Here is a 22664-nt window from a genome sequence, read left to right on the forward strand (position 1 = left end):
AACTAGCCACACTTAACTCATAATGGAACTGGGTTTGGGTCGCCTTAAGGTACTGAGACAAAGTGCTAAAAATTTTAAACATGGATTTATACAACGCTTAGCATAATCAGCAATATAAAAACTTAACTTTATGGTGACTACTCATTTCGTTTATGGAGCACACATCGTATGTTTATACATCGTATGTCTTATTTAATGTTTGTCTAATTTCATGTAATTTGTTATGAGCTATTATATTGCAGAAACCCATCATGCGAGCCACAATAAATAAAAGCTGGTTCTCGGTAATAGTAAAAATTTGAATTGGCGCAGAAAACTTGAATTTTTGAGGAGCCGAAACGATCAAAGACACCGCTAGTGCCCTTCTCAGAAAACCATGAGTTTATCCACCAAGAAGGACCATTTAATGTGAGGGGCATTTTTCTATGAATGAATGACCAATCCTTGGAACCTGGGAAGTATAATAAACAAAAATTTATTAAGGCAATAAAAGTCGGCTATTTCCGTGCGATTCTTAACAGGTTCAGGACGCAAGTCTGAATTCTTAGATTTTGTGTTATTGTTATATTAGGCATTGCTTCATTGTTGAATTTATAGTACTGTTAAAATAGACAAACATGTTCATAGTAAAATTACAGTGTAATCAAAAGTATAATCCCGTTCGTGACACTAAACATTTTGAATCTCCAAATCATTACAAGAACATTAACTTTTAACACTTTTTTTTAAGTTTTATGAAATGAAATTTTACGAATTCCAACTAAAATGTTACTACTCAAACAGAAACAGTGTATTATTAAAAAAAAAATAAATTAATTTCTTTTGATGTCTGGAGTACGTTTTGATACATTTACCATTTGTTCTGTCCCTCAATTGAGTCCTCAGTAAACGTAGGACATTAAATTGAATCAAAATGATCACACATACATGGAAACAAAGACTCTCCTCAATGAATGAAAAACAGTAATTACGTTAATCTTCTTATTTTACATAGTCTACACATTACGCTGTCTACACTTCAACGTAATTACATTTTGAATGCTTCCAATTATAATTTCACTTGTCATTCATTTAAATTTGTCATAAAATTATGCAAGTGCTCAGTACCATTAAGGTGATTTCTCTAGAAAAGTGGAGAAATATCAATAGTGAGTGTGCCAAGGATTGTACTTGCAGTAAAGAAAAAACACGTCTGAATAAAGGTAATGTTACATTCTTCTCTACCACAATGCTCAACACACAATCTACAAGGTGTCACAGCAGCACGAAATAGTCTGTATCTAAAAGATGAGAGATAGCTAGATAGAAAAACTAAAAAATCTACGCTTTGCAATCTCCCAACTGAAATCGCCTCAAATTTTAAAAGGAGATAACGAACAGTCTTAGGACATAACATAATGAAGTTAGTTATGTAGGTGCTTTCAATTACGCCTTGATTAATGGTTTAGCACAGTTACACACATTGTAGAAACAATAATTTTACGCTGCCCACACCATCCCATTACGTAATAATTAGTTCCATTGAAAGGATTCTGCAAGCCGTATTGTAATGACCCACAAAACCTTATTGAATTGAAGGTAAAAGCTGATTGTAACGCTTAGAATTACAAGGCTAAAAACTTAGCCATTTGTGGCCAGTTCCACTCTCAAATGAATTTCACATTCTTACCTTCTTTAATATGTCCAGCTTGGCAGGAAAATAGTCTACACTACAAACTACTATCACAGAACTCCCGTACTATCACAGTAAATGGCTCCATATGAACTCGCGTATAGGAACTTTTACCACTCCAATTCGCTCCATACGATGCAACACATTGTCTTTGGGAACATTTAAATTCTCGTTGCTTTGACCGGATGCGAGCTTCCTATTCGGAATGCCGAAGATCGAGCTTTGCGATCACCGATTTCTCCAACAAACGGGGTAACGTGAGACGTTCGGTTCTGTACACTATCTCCAGCAATTGCAGGAGCTTACAAATCATTATTTCACGACAGGGTGAAATGATGCAGCGATTCACGTAAAGAAAGAACTGTTAAACTCTTCTTTGTCAAGAAGTGTTTTAAAACTAAACTCAAACTTCGACCGCACGGATGGGAAAGTCACTGAACAGTGGAGTACACAGTTAACGCAGTATACGCGTCGAGTCTCGACGGACCAGCAGCAGCGTGATCACCTCGACGAATGCGCGTCGGCTTGGAAATGAGCGGTTTCGAATACGCTTCTTGATACTTAAAAGGAACTATGGTGGGTTCCCGGTATTAGGCTGACTTACGTTTAGGTAACCAACTTTGAATTGTAGAGAACGAAACGAATAAAAATGAGTCGCCGACTTAAATCATCGCACCAGACGTGAATACCTGACCTACGACATACCTTGGCAATGTGTTTAATTAGCAAATGAACGAGCAGAGTATTTTATAGCATTATTGAATGCTCTTATACGGCTATTTCTGCCCTAGTCGTGAGACAATTTTAGGCCATGTGTTTGCCTGAGTTCATTTTTAATCCGATTAATCGAAGCCCCAAGCTAAAATATCCATTCAGGTTAAAACATAAGCGTGGGACGTCGGAATGAAAATTTTGTGCCAAATAGGTTTATTGTAAATCACTGCTATAAGATCTCTATATCTGATGCGCCAGATTTCATACTGCGAGAACGCGGGCAGAATGTAATCGGCGTGTAATTTGTACGCTCCCGAATATGTCATTAGATTTGTCGGGCTTCGGGCGTTTCTGGGGGAAAAATATACATTTTAGATCGTTTTAAAATCTCATCTCTCCATTTTCATTCGGCGAAAAGCTTTGCAAAGCCCGTCTCGTCCTAGAGTGTGATTCACATTGGTCCTTGCATGCGGCCAGCTCCGCGAAAAACGGTTACTCTGACGAAGTCGAAAGACAGGAGGAAAGTCTATTATTGTGCAATTTGTGCATTCCTTCATATCTCACCGGACTCGTCGCACTTCGGACGTGGTTTGGATCGCACACGTGTTCCAATAAATAAGGAAAAAATCCGGAGTTAAATAAATGGCGCCAATACATAACTGACTCGATATATGTCCAATGAAGTTGAGGCTTAATACATAAACCGATCCGTCAGATATAGCGCTTCTCGTGGAGCTCTACAACCCGGTAATCTGAACTAGCTTGAATCCATAGAGTGCAACCATAAAATGATAGAGAAATATTCATGGTATCAAAAAGTAAATGTTTTTTGATCGAGGAAGGGAAAATTTTTATGCCATAATAAACTTGTAAATTAGATTGTTTTAGGTTTCAATCGCTCACCAATTCATCTAAATGATTATTATTATGTTTGTATATTGAACGAACATCATCAGCATATCTCCCCCAAGCTAAAGGTTTGAATTCATAATTACAAACAAAAATTCTAAATACTTAAGACAATAGAGTTCTCGTCGTCACCTCAAACTTTTGCTGATAATGATCTTTATTAACTTTTGCCAGTGTTAATATGACAATATATTCGTGAACTATTCAGCCGGTGAATACAATTCAGATAAAATTGACTTGATCCTTGAAACTTTATTGTGGTCCAAAGATTCCATAAATATTTTAATATTGAAATAACCACAGTGCAATTGATATGTTACCGGATATATGGCCGAAATCATCGGTAAACGGGCGTTTCCATGATAGTTACGACCAATCGTAACACAAGATCTTCATCGGAATAGCGTGGGCGTGAGATAATTGCACAGATGTCTTAATAAACAGGGGGATGAGAACATTCTGCTGGAATGTAACATCTTCGAATTTCCCAAATTTTCGTGTTGCGCCCAATTGTGTCTGTTCAACTCTCGAGGTAATCAAAAGAAAACAAATCATTTAGTATTAATACTTGAACCGAATATTCCTATCGAGGTTAATCTCTAGGAAGCCGGAGTTGTGAAGCTATTTCTACATAACCATTAGCATGATTGGTTAGGCTGAAATCCGTAAAAAGGCGTGCGTTCCGAAAAGAGACGGCAATGTAAAATAACCTAGAAATATAAAAATAACTGGAAATGAATGAAAGGAAATCCAGAAGGCATGCGATTTATGTGCTTTCTTACCAAGTTCCTGGGGTGTGCGTGTCTCACGGAGCGCCTGAATAATTCGGGTTAAAATTAAAAATAGGCGTCTTTATTTCCATTTGTTGTTGTTTGTTCAACTTTTATTAATCGATGAGAATCACGGAACGTAAACCGATCCAGAGAATGCGGCTGGACCTGGGAACATTTCTCGTGCGGCAACCACATGTGACTAATGTGGCCCGTAGTTCGTAGAAGTGTGTTGTGTTCCCCAGAAGCGTAATTTCTCATTTTCAATTAGACACACTTCCACATTGTTTGTGAGATGATCAACGAAATTTAATGTGCTTACAGAAATTTTAATGAACCGTCGTTAGGTCTAAATACGGGGACCATTCTTCACATCCCTATCCATGCACTTGACAGATCTTAATTGCGATGGAATAAGAATAAAGGCACTTTCACGCGTACCAAGGAATTATATTTATGTCGCAACTAGTTTTAGTGTCGATTGCGAAACTTGCCCCATATTAAATCTAAGAGATAAACTTAAGATATTGAAACCTATAAACTAGTATAACATATTTCTGAGTAATTTCATAACCACCTTATTAAGTCTATTACGCGGCGACTTCAGTGTGTTGTTTGTTCTGCTCCAGTTGTGTCCATTTAAACCCCCGGTGTATTAATAACTAACGAATCATTAACAGGGAAAAATTCTTAATTTCATTATGGTTGGCAAATATTTTGCTCGTTTTCGGAGATTTACTTTTAACGGAAAATACGTCTGTTTCACACGCCTAATTGCAATATTCACCTTCCCATAAAACGAATCGACCTTGTTAAGAGTACCGTTAGGTCAGAGTACATTACCATTTGCGGTAAAAAGTTATTTGACAGAAAGAACTCGTCGCGTCGAGGCCAATCCACTTACTTCTCCTGTGATACCACCAAACAGACCTTGCGCTATTGCATCATTTCGTCGAAAGCGTCTTCAAGAATGGACGATGATATCATCCTGCTTCAAGCTTTCGACACTGATTTGCGAGAACCGTTCTAGGATGTTGAGCACTTCAAATAAGTGGGCACGATTTCTCTCCTCCAATCGAATCAAATTAAAGTTCATTGTCATGAGTCGTAGAACTGTGCTATATGCCACGATGAAACCATGATAATTTCACGATGATGCAGGTTATTGAAAAGATAATCTTATAACTATAGATGTTGGAATGCAATGGATGGAATGATGAGATGTAACCACTTTAGAGAGTGATTTTAAAAAATCGTCGACTGAATGAGTGTGGTTCTAGGAATTTTAAAGTGCTTGCACGGTACTCGCCTATTTGGGGCAGAGATGCCTTTTTCCGGTCGTGAACAAACATAAAATCGCCTTTTTGGCAACGATTTTTTATACGAGCGACCGATTTAGAAATCGTAACTATAATCGGTGTAGGGTAATCAAGAGCCTGACGAATCTTCGACTAATTAAGTGCTCCCATAAACGAGCGTTGTAACGGCTAGTTTCACGACTGGAAATAGTTGTTTACATTGTTAAGTTAAACTTCTTTGGCCGAAACACCGGAGGAGCCCGTGTTGGTTGATGGCAGAAGGCCCGGGTTTCTCGGAAAAGTGAGATGTATTTTAGATCTTGATGGTGGCAACAGTTCTTTTCATTTCCATCCAGATGGATAATCACTGTTGCTCCTGCTTAAAGGAGTTTTTACGTTACTTATAGAAAACGAGACTTTGAAATAACGAGCGCTCGGAATGATTTATCTCACTCCTAACTTCGAAGAGCTGCAATCCTTTCAGTTCGAAAAATTAAAAACGGCCTTAACATGGCTTTGCCGCATTGCCCAGATTAAGTAGGTAACGAATTCAGAACTGCAACGTGTTAGCAACGACAACGATGTGGTCCTAAGAACAGTTTTCAAATGACCTCAAAGAGGGGAATGAAGAGACTTTTTAATGCTCGGGACGGTTTTGTGCTTGCATTAAAATACAGGGTGAGCCGGGAGGATCGTGCCCAACTTCAGGAGCGTGTTGTACGTGAAAAATAAATGTAAAAAAACTCAAATGTTGTTATCCGATTTTCGTTTGTTTACAAGTTGTAGCGTAAATAAAATTAAAACATAAAATTTAAAAAAATTATAAATTTCATAAGAAATTCCATAAACTAACGTTTGAACGTCATAGTAAATGTTCAAAAATATCGCCATTAATTTCTAAACATTTTTGGCTTCGTCTATGAAGAGCATTCGTAGCGCTCCTGATTGTTTCATGTCTTTCTTTAATGGCAGCTGCAGCATTTCTAATGCGTTGAATTGGTGCATCTTGAGTGTCCACTTAGACTCTGTACACTTCAGTTTTAAACCAACCCCACAAACAATAGTCTAGTGGTGTGAGGTCTGGAGAGCTTGGAGGCCAACTGATAGGGCCACCACGACCAATCCAACGTATTCATTTGTGGAATTTCTTATGAAATTTATAAATTTTTTTAATTTTATTTACGCTATAACTTGTAAACAAACGAAAATCGGACAATAACATTTGAGTTTTTTTACGTTTTTTTTTTTTCATGTACAACACGCTCCTGAAGTTTGGCCCCCGACTCACCCTGTATACGTACAGGGTGTAGAGATTTATTCGTTGGTTTCGGATTTTGTTAAAGATTGCGTGTAGGCCCATCATAAAACTTAGATCGTCGAGCGGAGACTCAAGACTCGGGCGGCATACGATCGATTGCGAACTTTTCTAAGATTTTAAAACGAGACTTGCCACAATCAAAAGAACAAAACTCATTAATTTTTTAACAATTTCAAGAACTATAAGCAGCCGACGACCTTTCGCAGATGCCTGAAGAGCCGGCGAGTGAACTTCGAAGAACCGGCATAAAGAGTCCGTTTTGCGAAAATACCTCTTCTGGGTTTCACTCGCCATCGGGTTCCTAGAAAGCGCCCGATGAAATCCACTTATTATTTTATTACGGCTGATGGCAGCCCGGTTATAATTATTATAATTAGCGGTGGAATCGCGGATTCGAAACTGTCGAGCACGTCGAGCTTAACGATGATCTTCGGAACCAACCTTTCGGGGAACTAGAACCTTAGGCATGTCGAATACTCGATAATTCGAGGCGATTTAATCGTTTTCTTCTAGAGAAATGCGTCATTTGGGCGGAAAGAGGAGAAGGAATTTAGTGTTTGGGCCCAATAGAAAACGTCATAGCAATAATAACGATGGTGGAATTTTGAAAACACGAGGTTCTGCCAAATGGAAAAAATGAGCTCGAAATCGTAACTTATCGCGGATTAGTGCGTAATTCTACGACACGATTCTAGTGCTTCCAAGAACGGATGTTTAGCGTCCAATAATTTCGTTCACAAACTGACGTAGGCCCGACCTTTGTTTTGATATTATTAGCGAATGAGTGCAAAAATGATTTAGTCATCTTACTTGGAATAGATTTCTTGTATTGTTCTGATCACGTAGTGAAGGCAACGAGCATTTCAAACATTCTGTTTCAACTGGAAGTCGTTTTCCTCGCTGTCCCCTTTATGGAGTACTACCAACGAACATAATTTTCTTTAAAAAAAAAAAAAAAAGAAAAAAACACCTGTACAAAATGTCAAAAATACAAACATGTAATTATGGTCTTCAAATTGGTACTTGCACGCCACAACCATTTATTTGAATTTCGTGTATGTGCTTCCTAGAATAAATTCAAACCACTTTTCGAGGAACGCATTGTTTGTAACACTGGATAAATATGATAAGTACCTGAGTACTGATAATCATTTCGTAGATGTGACTACAAACTTACGTGTCGTTTATTGAAAGATGGCATTGTAATATGAGAAAATACGTAACGTTAATGTTCTAGTAAGTAGAGCGAGAACGTCAGCCTTCGGTGGCGGCATCGTTCATCTCTCGTGGATTGTACGATGTAAAGCTGGTCCTCTTCCAATAATTGATAATGTATGTATAAGCCGTCATCATCGCTCCTTCATAGGTGGATTTCATTTTCCACGAAAACCGTTGCCATCAGACTTCCACGAATCGGTGTAAAAGCAAAACGGAGAGAACGTTCGTACCATGTGTGTGTTGCCTTTGTATTGGCGTTCTTAAGGCCCCTCCAGGCGTACACGTGCGATATTACCACATTTTATATAAAGTTTTGCCGTGGCTTGATGAAGTTTGGCCCCACATAACAAAATTAGAAACTTAAATGTACTAAACAAATAGTTCCGAGCGGCGTTGCCAGACCTGGGCAATTTTAAGGAGAAACTGGGAAACGGATTTCTCGTCGCCGATAGACTGACAGAACATATACAGTCACTCTCAAAATCTTGGTGCCGCACGTTATTTCACTAAGAAGTGGTGATATCTTCTTTGTACAAAAACAAAGTTTAATTTTATTACGTGATAATGTATATTTTGTTATACGTGCTGCGCTGCTGGCAATAACAATTTGCATTAAAAAAATTGACCTTACCAGATAAAAATATAATTTGTTTTTCTAACAGCAGGATGCATTCGCAAAAGTCTTGGTAGAGGACATACGTTTTCAATATTAACGTTTACAAAAATTAAAAATGCACTAATTTGCTATTTGTCTACCACGTTTCTTTGACTACACAAAAAACGCACCAGTTCCTGATCAGGTGCACTATCTTGTTTTTTATTAGTTTTAATCATGGCCCAAACAGAGTTAAGTGTGGATAAGGGAAAAGTAATCATTAATTTCCAGTCACTCACGTAAGCCCACGTGCACCCGGCAAACCCGTACCGTTTCTTAATTGGAACGATGATCCAAAAAATGTTTTTAAACATATCGAATCCCTCTCGTAAACGATCACTGTTGGTGGTTAAGAATTTGGATTTCGATCAACAGGTCGGAAAAAGAAAAGTAAATATCGAAATTTCCGATCTCACAAAAGTGAACGTGTCACAACGGATCATCAAGTGTACCCCAACGTGTTCAAGGGGAACTTAGAGCAAAGCGCAGAAAAACTGGGGCCGGCACGCAACTGTTACTTCCAGCAAAATAATGACCCCAAATAGAAATTTTTCGTAGTGCGTTGGTTGATAGTCACACATTTATTAGAAATGCCCCCCCTGTTTTACCAAATGGTCCCATAGAGGCTCTATGGGATCATTTGGTAAAACAGATTCAGAAAAACGTGATACATAATAAAGGTGACCTAAAAAGAGTGGCGTTAGCAGAATGGGAAAAAATATCGAGTAACGTTACAAAAAGTTAGTTCAGTCAATGCCAAACCGTTTATTGAAAGTCCTGAAACAAAGAGGATACTCTACCCGATATTAATTGACTTTATTTTTTTTGTAAAAATAGCAATTTTGTTTGTATCAGGATTTACATTGAATTTATTTTTAATTAAAATAAATTAATCTTGTTGCATAAGAAGGTTCAAGTTTTGAAAATAGTTTGCATAATATTGTTGTTATTGCAGAAAAATATTCATGACTTTTATAGGTGGTAATACGGTTCACCAATACTTTCGTACGTGATCGTAGTTTTTATCAAAATTTTTAACCCGACAAGCGTGAAAAGTGATACTTTAATTCAGTCAAATCAAGAACACTCAATAAAAATATTAACCAGCTCGACATAACAAATAATCAGTTATTACAGCAATAAATATAAAATAATAATTTCCCTTTCTCTGCCATTCCACGCTTTGTATAAACTTACAACTAATCTTCATTAATCTGAAAAATCTACCTGCGCTGAATAAATGGCAACGTGACGCTAGAATAATGTTACAATATCAGCCGCACTATTGGCGGCGCGGTGTATCACGTGGCCCTGTCAGGAAATTACGCCGTTGCCGCTGTTATTAAAAGTATGATGCAATTTAAAGGAGAATTGGGAAGGGTGCCTCGAAATGGTCACCTAAAAAATAACCAATTTGCTTTGTTTTTTTACAGTTACGACCAAGGAACGTTGAAAACGTGCAAGTATGCAACAATCCTAAAAAGTGGCAGTACTTAGATATCCAATTTGACGAGGTACAGACGTTAGAAGTGATTCTCTCGAAAAGTACTATTTCCCTAATCTACAAAGGAGGGTGGTTACATCAACGTTCATTTCAGGAATCGGCAAAAGATATTAACGCATTCCGGTAGCATAGCTAAACCTCGTCCGAAAGGTTTTTCTAGGTGCATAGTTCCATACACTTAATCTACCAATTCCCAGGTTTAGAAGTGGTTTTCTTTGGAATTAGTTCATTTTAGTAACGACACATTTTTGCCAAAGCCCCATATCAACCTCAGCTAGAAACGCTAAACGCGGCGTTGCCGTATATCTCCAAATCGTCGGAAACGAGAGAATACCAATATTACTAAGAATAAATCCACTGATGCCTGATGCCACTGAAGTCCTAGTAACACTCTATTAAGTTCTCAAACAACCCACTCACCAGAACGTTAACACGATAAAAAAACTCCTCATTCATTGCCATTAATATTAAGCCTGTACAGGAACGTTACAAAATGATTTACATCTCTCTGCCACACGGCCTTTCTGTTCGATTTTTTTTCGAATACTGTTGGCAACATTCGTTAAATAAACAGGAGGAGAGGGGGACCTAAGTTCAACGAACACACCTGCACAACAGGCTGTCGTACCGAGAATTATATAAAATTTGGGTTGTACCCGAAACAAGCAGGTATAGAAAGTTTTTGTAGTACTCTCATTGTGAAGAGTGAAGAAGATGGTGGGTGGGAATAATACCAAGCTGGTCCGCGGGCAACAAGGACATCTGTTCGCGTTGGAAATAAAGGTTATTGTGATAAGTTTTGGCCCGCAGACACGATCAAAGGGTTAAATTTATTATTTTAAGTTTTAATGTCATAATGTGTCACTTTATACATTTCTCCAGTCGTATAAAGAACGAATCCGAGAACTTGCACTGACGAAGACTAATCTCATTCAAAACGTGGTAGAACAGGACACCTGTGCAATTATTCCAAGCCCGTACGGTTCGGCAAAATCATCGGACGCCACGATTGGTTGCGATGCTTCCGCAAACACGCGAAAGTCTCCGGATTCCCAGCAGTTATCCGGTAACATACAAATTGCACCCAAGTTACTTAAGTATTAATCATATTCTAAGCAAAGTTGTGTGGTAAATTGAGACACAAACACCACTGTATAATTTGTTAACTGAAAAGAGAGAGAATTTCCTATTAGAACTAGACAAAGCCGAACACACTAAACTTGACGCCACTATTTCGCCATAAAAGAATTTTCCTGACATTGAAAAATGGGAGCTTTACAGTAATTTACTCGACTGAAAGGAAAAGTTTCGCTGCCCTTTAGGGTTATTATTTATATTAAGGTTTTATTGCACATCATCTAAAGTTACTTAAAAGGTTTTATTGGCAGTTTCGTACAAAAAACATGTCTATTGGCCACCACACATCATCATCAACTTGAATAACAGAATTCTACTGCATCATGATTTATCGCGCCTGTCTTCGCTAACAGGCTCACTCGTGTATCCATTTATCTACGACCGACCCATGCATATTTCATATTATTGTCATTGCAAATAACAGCCAGAAAGTCTATGGAGATAAAGTAGGTGGGTGTTTCGAGGAAAAGCAGTGTTGCAGGAATTATAGCAGGCACCCCACGTAGATAGAATGAATATGTAGCCAGGAGACCATTTTTTGTTGCCTTGTGGGTACAGGAAAGGCCGTGTTGCCTCACCTGCAACGAGAAATTTATGACTAACGAGGTGTATAAATAGAACGTGGTTAATTTAAATTATTGCTTGTAACAGTTCGATTATTGGTTCGTTATTGTTTCTGTAATAAATTACATATGGAAAAGAAATCCCGAATTCGAGTATGTGCTGGTATTGTAAAATTCCTGCCAACAACGAAGTTAATTCGGGCATGAATATGAAAACCTTTAATGGATTTTCGGCACGTAAATGTTGACGTAGAAACTTTCCAAGAAGCACAAAAATAACCTTCTAAGAACTTGTTCCCGTATACTCATTTGAAAGCCTCTGCTACAAATACCATCAAAGCAACAATTTTCCCTAAAATATTAATAAAACACGACATCCAGTTTTTGATAAACAACAAAATATTTTCATCGTTTCTAGGAAAGTACTTAGCCCTAGCTGTAATGCACAGAGGCGGATTGGATATTTCCACATTGGCTCAAGGGCAAAGGAGGAAAATAGGGGTCAGAGTCTGAAGGTTTCCTTTGCAAAATTCGATCCCAGGAGTATCTGAACTTCATTCGCTAATTATTTGGCATGTCGACTTCCAGAGAAGCTCATGATGCAATCATGAAGTCGTGAGACTTTAAAAAAATAGTGCAATATTTTCTGATTCATTTACTTCAAAATCCCCTTCCTCACCTGATAATCTACACAAACACACACACACACATTGAGAGTATATTATTTGTTTTAACACAGAACCCTGTTAGCTCAAGGAACAGCAAAATAAAGTTTATTTGTTTGATCTTCAAGGGCGCCAGGTCCACAAAGGTTATCAACTCTCGTTCGAGGAAATTATGAATTGCCCTTATATTTGTATTTGGTGTAAGTTTAAAGACCACTCAATCAACTTGGTGCCGGATAGATAATTAATCGAAGTCTATTCTGATTGATTTCTCGACGAAAAAATCTTAATTTTTTCGTATCATATTAAGACGAACCCAGTGGTTCCAATGAGCAATTGCAGATATCCCTCCCAAAAAAAAAAAAAACATTTAAACCGCAATTCCCGGGGAAATAAATAAGACAAGCCCCTCTTTTGACGTGAAAGGCTTGACCTATAAATATCATTTCCAATACTGAACGTGAAGTCACCACAATATAATTGATTAACCGTAACTCGTACGAGCATTACTTTCAGAAAATTTAACTGCGACTCTCAGCTCGTTCTCTGAATCTAAGAACATCATGTAAAGCGTAAAATTTCAAAGAAAGGCCCGTTTACTCACGTTATTCACAGAAAAGTGCATTTGCCATAATAATGCTTACTTAAGTGAGGTTATCTCGTTCTTAGAAGGATAGAGAGCCATGTTTGACTTAAAGTGTATTAGGCGCTCCCTTGGTCATCTTTCAAAGCGGGTAGAGAAGAGGGTGATAGTAAGGACGACGATCACGGGGTGTCGTGTTTTCGAAGGAAGTAAGCAGTTAGAGGTAGTTACGGAGGTCAATTTTGATCAAACGAAGCGAGACAGGACCGAAGGTTCCGTCGTTTTACTTAGAAACAACACGGAAAAAGTTTCCAAAATAAGGGAAGCACGTGTTTTTTGTTATATCTCAAATTCCGATTATCCACACCTCGGAAATTTCTACGAATATACACAAATCGCCTCCATAGTTTCTACGGGGTGACTCAAATTCGTATGGGGGATCGTTAAGACCGCGACAGGTTCCAAGTCAGTCAAACGTCCATTTAAAGCACAGGGGGAAATACAGGGTGTCCCACAAGTGTTTCGTTATATTTCAGTGGGTAATAGTACATTGAAAAATAATATGACTCCCTATATAAACCATATTCCAATAATGCTTCATTAAGAAGATACAGGGTGTTAAACTTTACTTAAAAAATCTAACTTTTATTGATATATTCAAAACCGTTTGAGATATGTAAATGAAATTTGGCATGTTTTGAGAGTTAATGTAGACGCATTTATTTATGCAAAAGGGCTATTTTTCGTTTCACCAGTGACGTGCGTACGGACACCTCTCAGCACATTTTTAAAGAAAAACATGGTGCGCCACTGCTTTTTGTCAAAATTAAAATTATTTTTAGAAGTTTAATTTCATTTAGAAGAAAAATGCTCACTTGACTCTTTTCCGTCCGACGTATCGTTTGCCAGTAAAAAATTGAATACCGTCTATATGCACGATATTCTCTAAATGGTTTTAATAACATTAAGTTTGTTTTAAATATTATTAATTTGCTATAACATTATAGAAATTGTTCAAATTGGTGGCCATTTTGTTCAATACATAATCGAGCTCGCCTGTTCATTGATACTCTGATACGTTGAAATATTCCAGGTGTGTTTTAAGTTTAACACCCTGTATCTTCTTAATGAAGCATTATGGGAATATGGTTTATATAGGGAGTCATATTATTTTTCAATGTACTATTACCCACTGAAATATAATGAAACACTTGTGGGACACCCTGTATAAAATTTCGAATATAAAAATCGAATTTTAGTTACGCATGTCGGTGCCTAAACACAACAGTAACTTCCCATAATCTTTCCTCTTATATAACACTTCCAAAACAATCAGTCGTGTTCAGTTTTCCTCTAAATACTTCCCTGTTAAAAAGTCCCAAAGCAATCGGAGAATTGATTTTTGTCGTATTCGTGACTGTTAACCTGTGGAGCCCTAGATTAATCATTTCTCGGAACGATTGGAAAGCTCCAGCAGGCAATACAGAATCGACCAGATTTCCAGGAGGATTATTTTTAGGAGTTCGTTACGAAAGAGGGAGTAAATTTTATTCTTTGAACCGATCGAATCCAAAGTGTTTCCAACAGAGTTTAAATTATGAATGGCCTATTTTGGGTTATTCTGAGAATGACTTACTACATACATGCAAATCATCTTGGCCAATCATTGGTGATTTTCTTTAATTGCTCACCAATCCTTCACTCTACGATAGGTCGAATCACTTGAGTGTGAATACACATGTTTAGCCTCGTTTAATTTAATACTGTTCTTTTTTCCTTTTATTGTATCTGCATTAGTGTTTGTTTCATTTATTGAGTACTAATCTTGTTCGCATTGCTACCTTATAATTGGTTCGTTCTGTTAGATAATGTGTTAAATCGATAAACGAACATGCAAGATTTTATTAATTTGCTACTAAAAATCCTTCGTTAAAATTCTTCGAAAAGAGGCTTCTTAAACTTGTGTTTTACTGCTTCAGTTCGTGGTGGTCAGTTCCGTCGGCTTATCAAAAGGGGAAAAACAGTTTTGAACCAATTGACACGGTATCCTTCAGGGTAAAAATGACTTAGTTGATAATAAATTCACCAAAACGCTCTCAAGGTTTTGCCTGCAATATCATCGGACGTTTAAATGGAACCGTTTTTATCGTATATTTCACTAGAAATTTATGGGGTATTTTGTATTGAACACAAGATTTCTTGCTAAATATCTGAAGAATTTTATATTTTGACCCAAAGGACACGGCAATTTTCGAGAAAAAATATTTGATAAGAAGTTCGCAGAAACGAGGGCTTGAAGTGTAACGTCTATAACGGATGCTTCGCTGGAACCGTTTCTATCAAACATTTCGCCTGAAACCAGTTATTTCTTAATCAAACATTGAAATAAACGATCCTTCCAGCTAAATTGGTTGCCAATCATACGTGAAATCATACGACTGCGAGAAAACTAATGAAAGTTAAGTAACATCGATCCTTCGGAGAAAAAGAGGTAATCTGACCAATGTACATAAGTATTACTATGGTAAATGTAATTTTCTGTGAAGCGGATTGGCCATAAATAGGGCTTTCTCGAAAGTAAATAGCTGCGTTCTAATCGGTCTTCATGGAAGGATCATAGACATCTGCTCGCTTAAATGTAAATGCACTTGCCAGAGTGTATGCTAATTTTATCTTATGGATCAAGTTTATCAAGCGATAGCTTCATTTAAAAGTCAATTGGCGCGATCAATAAGAGTAGTTATTAACGTGGTTCTAAGAAAATGGTAAAGCTGTGTTTATGCAATTTCCTTGAAAATTTCATTTCCTCTGGGAGCGGCTTATCGAAATTAAATTATCCTGGCAAAGCGGGGCTTAATATAACTTAGTTGGAAAGTTGAAGTGTTAAATGTTGGCGTCTATCAACCTGGATGTTGATTTGAAATCTACTGAGAAGAAAGTAATTTTTTTTTTTAAATCTCGTTCAGTAGCTTTTTTTTTACAAAGATTCGTTCAAAACTAATGAACTTGTCGATTTTAAGGGTCTCAGTATATTGAATTAACTTTAAGCTCATTAAGTATAATTACATTATTACACCCTTTGACACATCAAATTTAATTAACCTGAAATAATAAATTAATCACCTGTCAACCAAGTATAGCAAATTGCATTAAGTACCGGAAGCATCGAGGCAAACTCTAACGGGATGCAAATGTCTCTCGGTATAAACATAGTTAAACTTCCGGTATGGCACTAATCACAGTTAACTATTAAGGCGGAAAACTTAGGACGTGAGTTAAATTGTGGCCATCGACCTCGCTTTATGATATCCCATGAGGGATATTGATTTGAGGATGAGCAAACAACTCGCTGTCAAAATTTGCTTTCGAACTCCTAATGGAGGAATAGGAAATGTCGGATTTCAAGGTAAAATCTAAAAAAAGAAATTGCATTGCAACTGCTTTTTTGCTCTAGATGGAATGATCAGTGTTCACAAGCATATAAATTACCTGTATATGACGTTTAATATCAATCGCATTAATACAGCTGGCTTTTTAAGACACTTATTGATTTAATTACTTGCTATTAAAGAACGCTTAGTTCGCTATGCTTCATTAAACGTAATTGTTTTGTTTAAGATCTGTATATTGAGTATTGCATTATGTCTATATTGTTTTGAAATGACGGCATGGTGCTATTTTTTTGTTTCTTACAGCGCCATCTTGGGCAGACAGCGTTGCCAGACATAAACAATGTCAGAAATCTTTGGTTTTAAAATAAAACCTCGACGTGTTTAAACAAAATAATTTGCCCGTTCTGTTACCGCAGAAGTGTCTCTCTTCCGCCTAACCGCTAATCATTTGTTCGTTTTCGACGGATTCTCGCAACGGTTAGACGTTCAGGAGCTGAGATTCTGTTTAAAGGAAGAACTGACAACGGTGCGCTTTGCGTTTGATCCTAATAATGGTTGTCAGATTTTGACAGATTTACGCAACTTGCTTGACAGACAACATGGCCGAATACATTAAGAACTCGCTAATTTCGAAGTTATGCCTTGATATTTAACAGCATTTCTTTGATTCCAATTACGGAATCTCTAAAACGAAGAAATTTACCGGGTTAATTTAAATATAATTGTCCAAAATAATAATTAGAGAAATCCACATTGTTTATTTTTAAAAATTGTCACGAAACTATTGAGGAATGACGACGTCTGTTGTAATTTTGATGTGTAATTTCCTGGACAAAATGCCTTCCTGAAAGTTCTCATGATAGATTTCTCTAAGAATCTGATAGGTCGTTAGAAACAAAGCCTAAGCCTGCCGTTGATATATTGGATATCGACACTAGTTGTAGCCCGAGATCTGTTACAACTTTATTTTTCGAGGGACATACCTAAGTACGTACATTTTCGCTTTAAAGGATAATTTTTCGAAAGTATTTATTGATACTGTCAAAAATGATTTATCGAGCTACAAAATGGTGTTTCATGTTTCCGAAAGTCAATTAAGTTTGTCTATTCATTGTCCGCCATGTTTACACTATCATTAATGAAGACTTTAACCCTCTTGATGATCTTCCGATGAATCAATTTTCCGAAAACAGAGTCCATCAAAGAAACATTAGACGATACCTTAACACTTTCCAGCTAATTGCTTTTTCCTAGGATTGAAATGCAAACCGCCTAATTAGTATTAATTAGCGAAGTCGTTGCGAGCAGTGGCCCGAAGGTGTAAGTATAATTAAACGTATTTCATTAGTCAAACTTCTAGGGAAAGTGACACCTTGGAATTTCAAAAGTCGTGTCTGCATGGGTTCTCGTGTTTTTGCTTATGATTATTAAGTATAATTACAGTGGTCAGGTTTTTCACGTCCAAACGCGAGTTATTAGGTGGCTCTTATAGCTAAATTGTGTAATATTTTTAATATCAGTGGAAAATCTCGCTTATCGAAGGAACGATAAAAAATTTCAAGATGGAAAATAAGATCGTACTTGCCAAGGCCCTGGAACATTTCGGATGCTCAAGCCAGCGGACCAAGTGGATATTGCCTCGGCCTAGGTTGTGACGCGATGGATATTCAAGATGCGCCGCCAATCGGCACGGAGGTCAGTATTCGTAGGTGTATCAAAACTAGAACCAGTGACGCCGACGGAGGGCATTTAAAATTGATTTTTTTTCTATGGTGTTACACAATTCAATTGAATCGTTCGTAGTTTTATATGTATTCTTTTCATAAGGCCAATCGTATTACGACGAACGTACAATTTCGTAGGCATGGCTTTCTGGAGGCCCGTGGAAAATAAACTGAACGTGAACTAGGGAGGGGCTAGTAGCGATTTTAAAAGCGAAGACTTGCATGTGCAGTGTCAGCATTTCGTTTCTTCACGCTTTTTTTTTTTTTTTTTTAATTTTATCATACACACACTAACATATTTTAAGAAACACCCAAGTTAGTAAAAAACGACTTTTTTACTAACCCCAACGTCCTGTGTAATGATTATAAGGCGCGAAAGGAAAAGGCGCCATAAGGAAAGTGATTATTTTCGTATAAGGAATCTCCGGCTAACGCGTTGATTTACTAACACGGGACACCCTATATGTGTTTTGCAGACTTATTTGTTATGATTCGAAAAATATATTTTTGTTACGCCTATGTCTTGAATTCCTCTAATATATGCAGGCAAGAGGTTTTTCGCACTTTCAACTGATAATAAAAATACCACACGTTTTTTATACGAAAATAAATATTTAATAATCTATTAAATCAATCGAGCTTAGAAGCAGGAAAATGAAATTCTTGTCGATCGTTGATTCATGCAAAGTACGACTGGTGCTAGTCATTTCGATTTATAACTACATCCACATGTGCATATGTACATATGTATATGTTCGTTTACTTATAAACATTTTTGTGTTAGCTGAGGGAATTGAAAAACAGCCTTACAGTTTTTATATGTTATTTGTTTGCACTGAACTATACGAGTTCCAGTCTAACAAAGATAAGAATAAAATTATCTACGAGTACAGGTACATGTTTAAGGGGACATTGACTTAGGTGGACGACGTTAGGTTGGTGAAACAAGGTTCTTAGGGAAATTTCTCATTCATAACAGTACGCTTTGATTCCCGTGGACACCCTTCGATGATCATTTTTCGCGATACTAGTTAAATTGGCTTCAATTAAAATATGCGCGTTTTTCCAGTCGGGCATGGAACAGTCCGACTCAAAAAGAGATTTTGTTGAACCAACGCCGTAAACTGAAAGACAAGTTTCCAGAAAATATTTCTTTCCCAAAGTGTGGAAATCAGAATAATTTTTCTTCAGAATGCCTCGGCGTCTCCTGCCAGAGGCCGCATCGTCCAAACTTTTACCTCTCCATATACCAAATGTTTAAAGTTGTTGCTGACACTTTTAAGTCTGCACGAGACTCATCTCTCGTCAGAAAGTCTAAAACTTTTCAGTGCGTACACATTTTAAGTCTATCCAAGAAATCTCTGGCATGGAGAGTTCAAGACTAAAATAGCTCTAGCTAAATATTTTAAGACGCAAACATTTCTCGCGTTAGATATTCTGGGAAAATTTAAATGGATGGATATTTATGTGTTTTAAGTGTAAATATGTTGTCACCTTGAGCTCCTCGAGTGGAAGCTGTTTAGGTTATATTTGCCGAGTGTTTCCGAAAGTGTCAATATTTTGACTACTGGGCGAGCATTTCACCCACGATAAAGAAAAAAGCCATTAGAGAAAGATGGCGACCTTCAAAGAGATTCTCAAATAAGCCCGAATTAAATTTAAACCCTGGTGATTTTTCCAGAGAATCGTTTCGTCAATGAATATTGATTTAGCAGGCAAGAAATCGCGTTAAGATGATGAGTCTCGATGACATTTAGACGATGTCCAGAAGGATCTTGCAAGGGCATTGGATTTCCAGAACGAAATCCGGGAAAATTTGAGAATGCTCGAAGGGCCTCCCAGAGTTTTTTAAGGGAGAAAATCTCGGCGAGTTGTCCTAATGTGCCCCAAAGAGCGGTACTTTGCACGAAATGTAATTACACATTTAAGGAACTTCAACATCAGACGTTCACGGAACGTAATAAGCTGTTTCCTGAGACGTCTTTGAGATACCACGGGAAACCATGCAAAAAGGCAAGAATTTTCTACAGCACAGCAAACACGATGTTGTTTCAAGTCTGAACTCGCCGACACCCTCAAAGAGTAACGTTCGCGAATTCAGTTTGAGTTCTCGAGAATTTACCACCGCAAGGCCTCGTAATGGCTTCTTCGGATCTTCGTATCGTACGTTCGACAATATCTCTGATGATCTCAAACCGACTTAATAAAACACAAAGACGACCGTCTAAAAAAGACATGCGGAAAGCGTCTTCGGAATAAAAAAGCGAATGTTAAACAAGGCAGTTAACGCAAACAATAGACCATAGATTGCCATCGCATCAGGCAGTTGGACGAATATGGCCGACACACATTTCGAGGAACGATTTTAAAAGAGGGTTCCATTTTTCGATAATGCCGGTTCCGAGAACCGGCTGCGACCGACGTCGGTCGTTCTTCTCCGCTTCGTGGTACTGCCGCGATGGGCTGGGTTTTTAAAAGAAAACAATCATTAAAACATAATTTATTTCTTTTCACTTTCTAGGAAGTGGCGACAAGAAGGAGAGGCCGAGGAAAGGATGATGGGTGCATGTTATACACAAACCGATGGTGCAAGAACCGCAAGAAAAGAGGTGATTATTGTTGGTAGACATAGGAGGAACAGACTATACGCGTAATTTATTTCTTAATTTTGTCAGTTTATAGAGTATATCTAAGTAGTTTTGAAAGCTGAAGTCGAGTATTCCAGCTGTTCGAAACCGGGACGAAGCGAGAGTTGCATCGATCGAGGACAGGAACATACTGTCTCAAGAACTACTCGATGGCCTCACCAGAAGTACGGGACAATTAATGACTGCAGTTGTAAGGGTTCGAAGGGGGAACGCACGCTATTGAAGCCAAAAAATTGCGTTGCACAATTAATCAAGCTCAAAACGTGGGATAAAGTCGCTCTGCTCAAAACTTGTGTTTTTTTCGAGTAACATCTTCAGATTTCTTTGTTTTTCAACGTCTTTCACGTGTTAAAACTTTTGTAAAAGACGTTCTAATTGCTTTACTTAACTTCGCATCAACAAATTGTCGGAGAAATATTAGCATTATGTATACTATAGAAAAAAGGATTCGATTTTATGTTCGTTCCTCTAGATTTGCGTGTGTGTATGTGTACGTTCTTGAAAACTCGAAAATATTACGCAAATTGTTCTGGAAAAATCTGTTTCTAAGATAATTACGGATGTTCCGTCAGGAAACGTCCACGTGAAGGGGTCTCCTTCCCATTATATTTACCAGTCGACATTTAACAAATTTCACGCAATGTCCCCCGAAAAATTTGAGAATATACGTGAACGTTTAGGTATTCTCGATTTTCTTTTTAACGTAATAGAAGTTTCCGAAAACTCACGCACGGTGGCGCATTTCACTTCCCGTCTTCTAAGGATCGATTCTCACGGAAAATGGAATTTTGATGTTGTGTATACTTTACCTGGGGCCAAAAACGTACTTCAGGAAAATATTTCCAATTATACAGGGTGTCGATTTTTGTTAATCGAATCTCCTATATTTTTTTCATATTTAAGTGCTTTCTGCAATTGTCTATGTATTCCTAAAGTGTCGTGGAAATCGGTTGAGTAATACCGGCGGAAAAATTAAAAACGAAAAAAAAAAGTATTTATACGTCTAGTTTGGAAAATTAATTAAAAATAGAAATAGTGTCTATTTAAGGAAACTATCCGAGGCGCTTATTAAGCATGGTTTAATAAGGCAATTAAGAAAATTTCCATGATCTATGTCGTACATGGTGTCCAAATTTAGAGCCAAATTTTTCACTCTTTAAAGTAATTTATTTTTCTTATTTTAAATTGGGGCCCCCGTATGTTTGAATCTAGTTCGGTGCAGAATTTAAAATCAAACATTTTCCTATTTACATGTGTGATGCAATTCCTAGCATATAAAAAGTTACCCACTGAAAATCATTCTAATGGTAATTAAAATGAATAAAAAATTAAAGTGGCTATAAAAAAAGGTTCTATGGAGAAACAATTACTCATAGAAATTATATTAAAATTACCATTATCTTAAAACTATTGGAAATCGAAACTATGTCTTCGAAATGTATTCCATTCTTTTAACGACCCAAGTTAAGGCGATTACGGAAAGATCTGGTAATCCTTCGCCATATACGAAAAAGTCGAAAATGGCTTTGAACAAGTTTCAACAAAATTTTAGAAATGTGTAGACAATTATAGAAAGTGCTTAAATGTGAAAAAAATACGGTGTTCAAGTTCCATTGGAAAAAGTGGTCGATGTGGTCGTTCTTTTTTGGAGCACCCTGTATGTTTCGAAATACTTTCCTAAAGTACGTCCTAAGATACAGATAAGGTATACGCAATATAAAATCCTACTTTCAGTGATAACCGAGCTATAGGAGACGGGAGGTGAACTGCGCCACCTTGTATACATAAGCACTAAAGTTTTTTAAAGTGCTTGATTGAATTCTAGGGGATCTGCCGAGAAAACCTGAGCTCATTGAAGACCCTCGGAAATCTACAAACAGAAGACTTCCTTGAA

The 22664-nt window shown here is 37.3% G+C and overlaps 2 protein-coding genes across 13 annotated transcripts in view; one reads left to right on the forward strand and one right to left on the reverse strand.

Annotated features, from left to right (window-relative positions):
* The window catches only part of LOC136346491 (suppressor of cytokine signaling 2-like), a 41779-nt gene that overhangs the window by 5844 nt on the left and 13271 nt on the right, over window positions 1-22664 (reverse strand). The window contains exon 1 of one of the 2 annotated variants that reach the window (XM_066295682.1): window positions 1670-2758. The exons of the other annotated variant lie outside the window; for it this stretch is intronic. The gene's annotated coding sequence lies outside the window, so the exon portion shown is untranslated. Of the gene's footprint in view, window positions 1-1669; window positions 2759-22664 lie in introns of those variants that run through there. 2 annotated transcript variants of the gene reach the window in all.
* Window positions 1070-21494, forward strand: LOC136346499 (uncharacterized). 11 transcript variants are annotated; one of them, XM_066295696.1, is made up of 6 exons: window positions 1089-1202; window positions 9988-10099; window positions 10153-10255; window positions 10316-10841; window positions 10941-11124; window positions 12177-13809. In XM_066295696.1, the coding sequence occupies exons 4-6, from the start codon at window positions 10773-10775 to the stop codon at window positions 12269-12271; spliced, it is 348 nt and encodes a 115-aa protein (XP_066151793.1). In that variant the 5' UTR covers window positions 1089-1202; window positions 9988-10099; window positions 10153-10255; window positions 10316-10772; the 3' UTR covers window positions 12272-13809. The 11 variants fall into 11 exon arrangements, 3 of the variants coding, with proteins under 3 accessions (XP_066151793.1, XP_066151790.1, XP_066151789.1); XR_010733302.1 differs by lacking the exon at window positions 12177-13809 and adding exons at window positions 20644-20792; window positions 20848-21494 and having other exon boundaries at window positions 9988-10841; XR_010733301.1 differs by lacking the exon at window positions 12177-13809 and adding exons at window positions 20644-20731; window positions 20848-21489 and having other exon boundaries at window positions 9988-10841.

This window comes from Euwallacea fornicatus, chromosome 23, assembly GCF_040115645.1.
Source record: "Euwallacea fornicatus isolate EFF26 chromosome 23, ASM4011564v1, whole genome shotgun sequence".
NCBI lineage: Eukaryota > Metazoa > Arthropoda > Insecta > Coleoptera > Curculionidae > Euwallacea > Euwallacea fornicatus.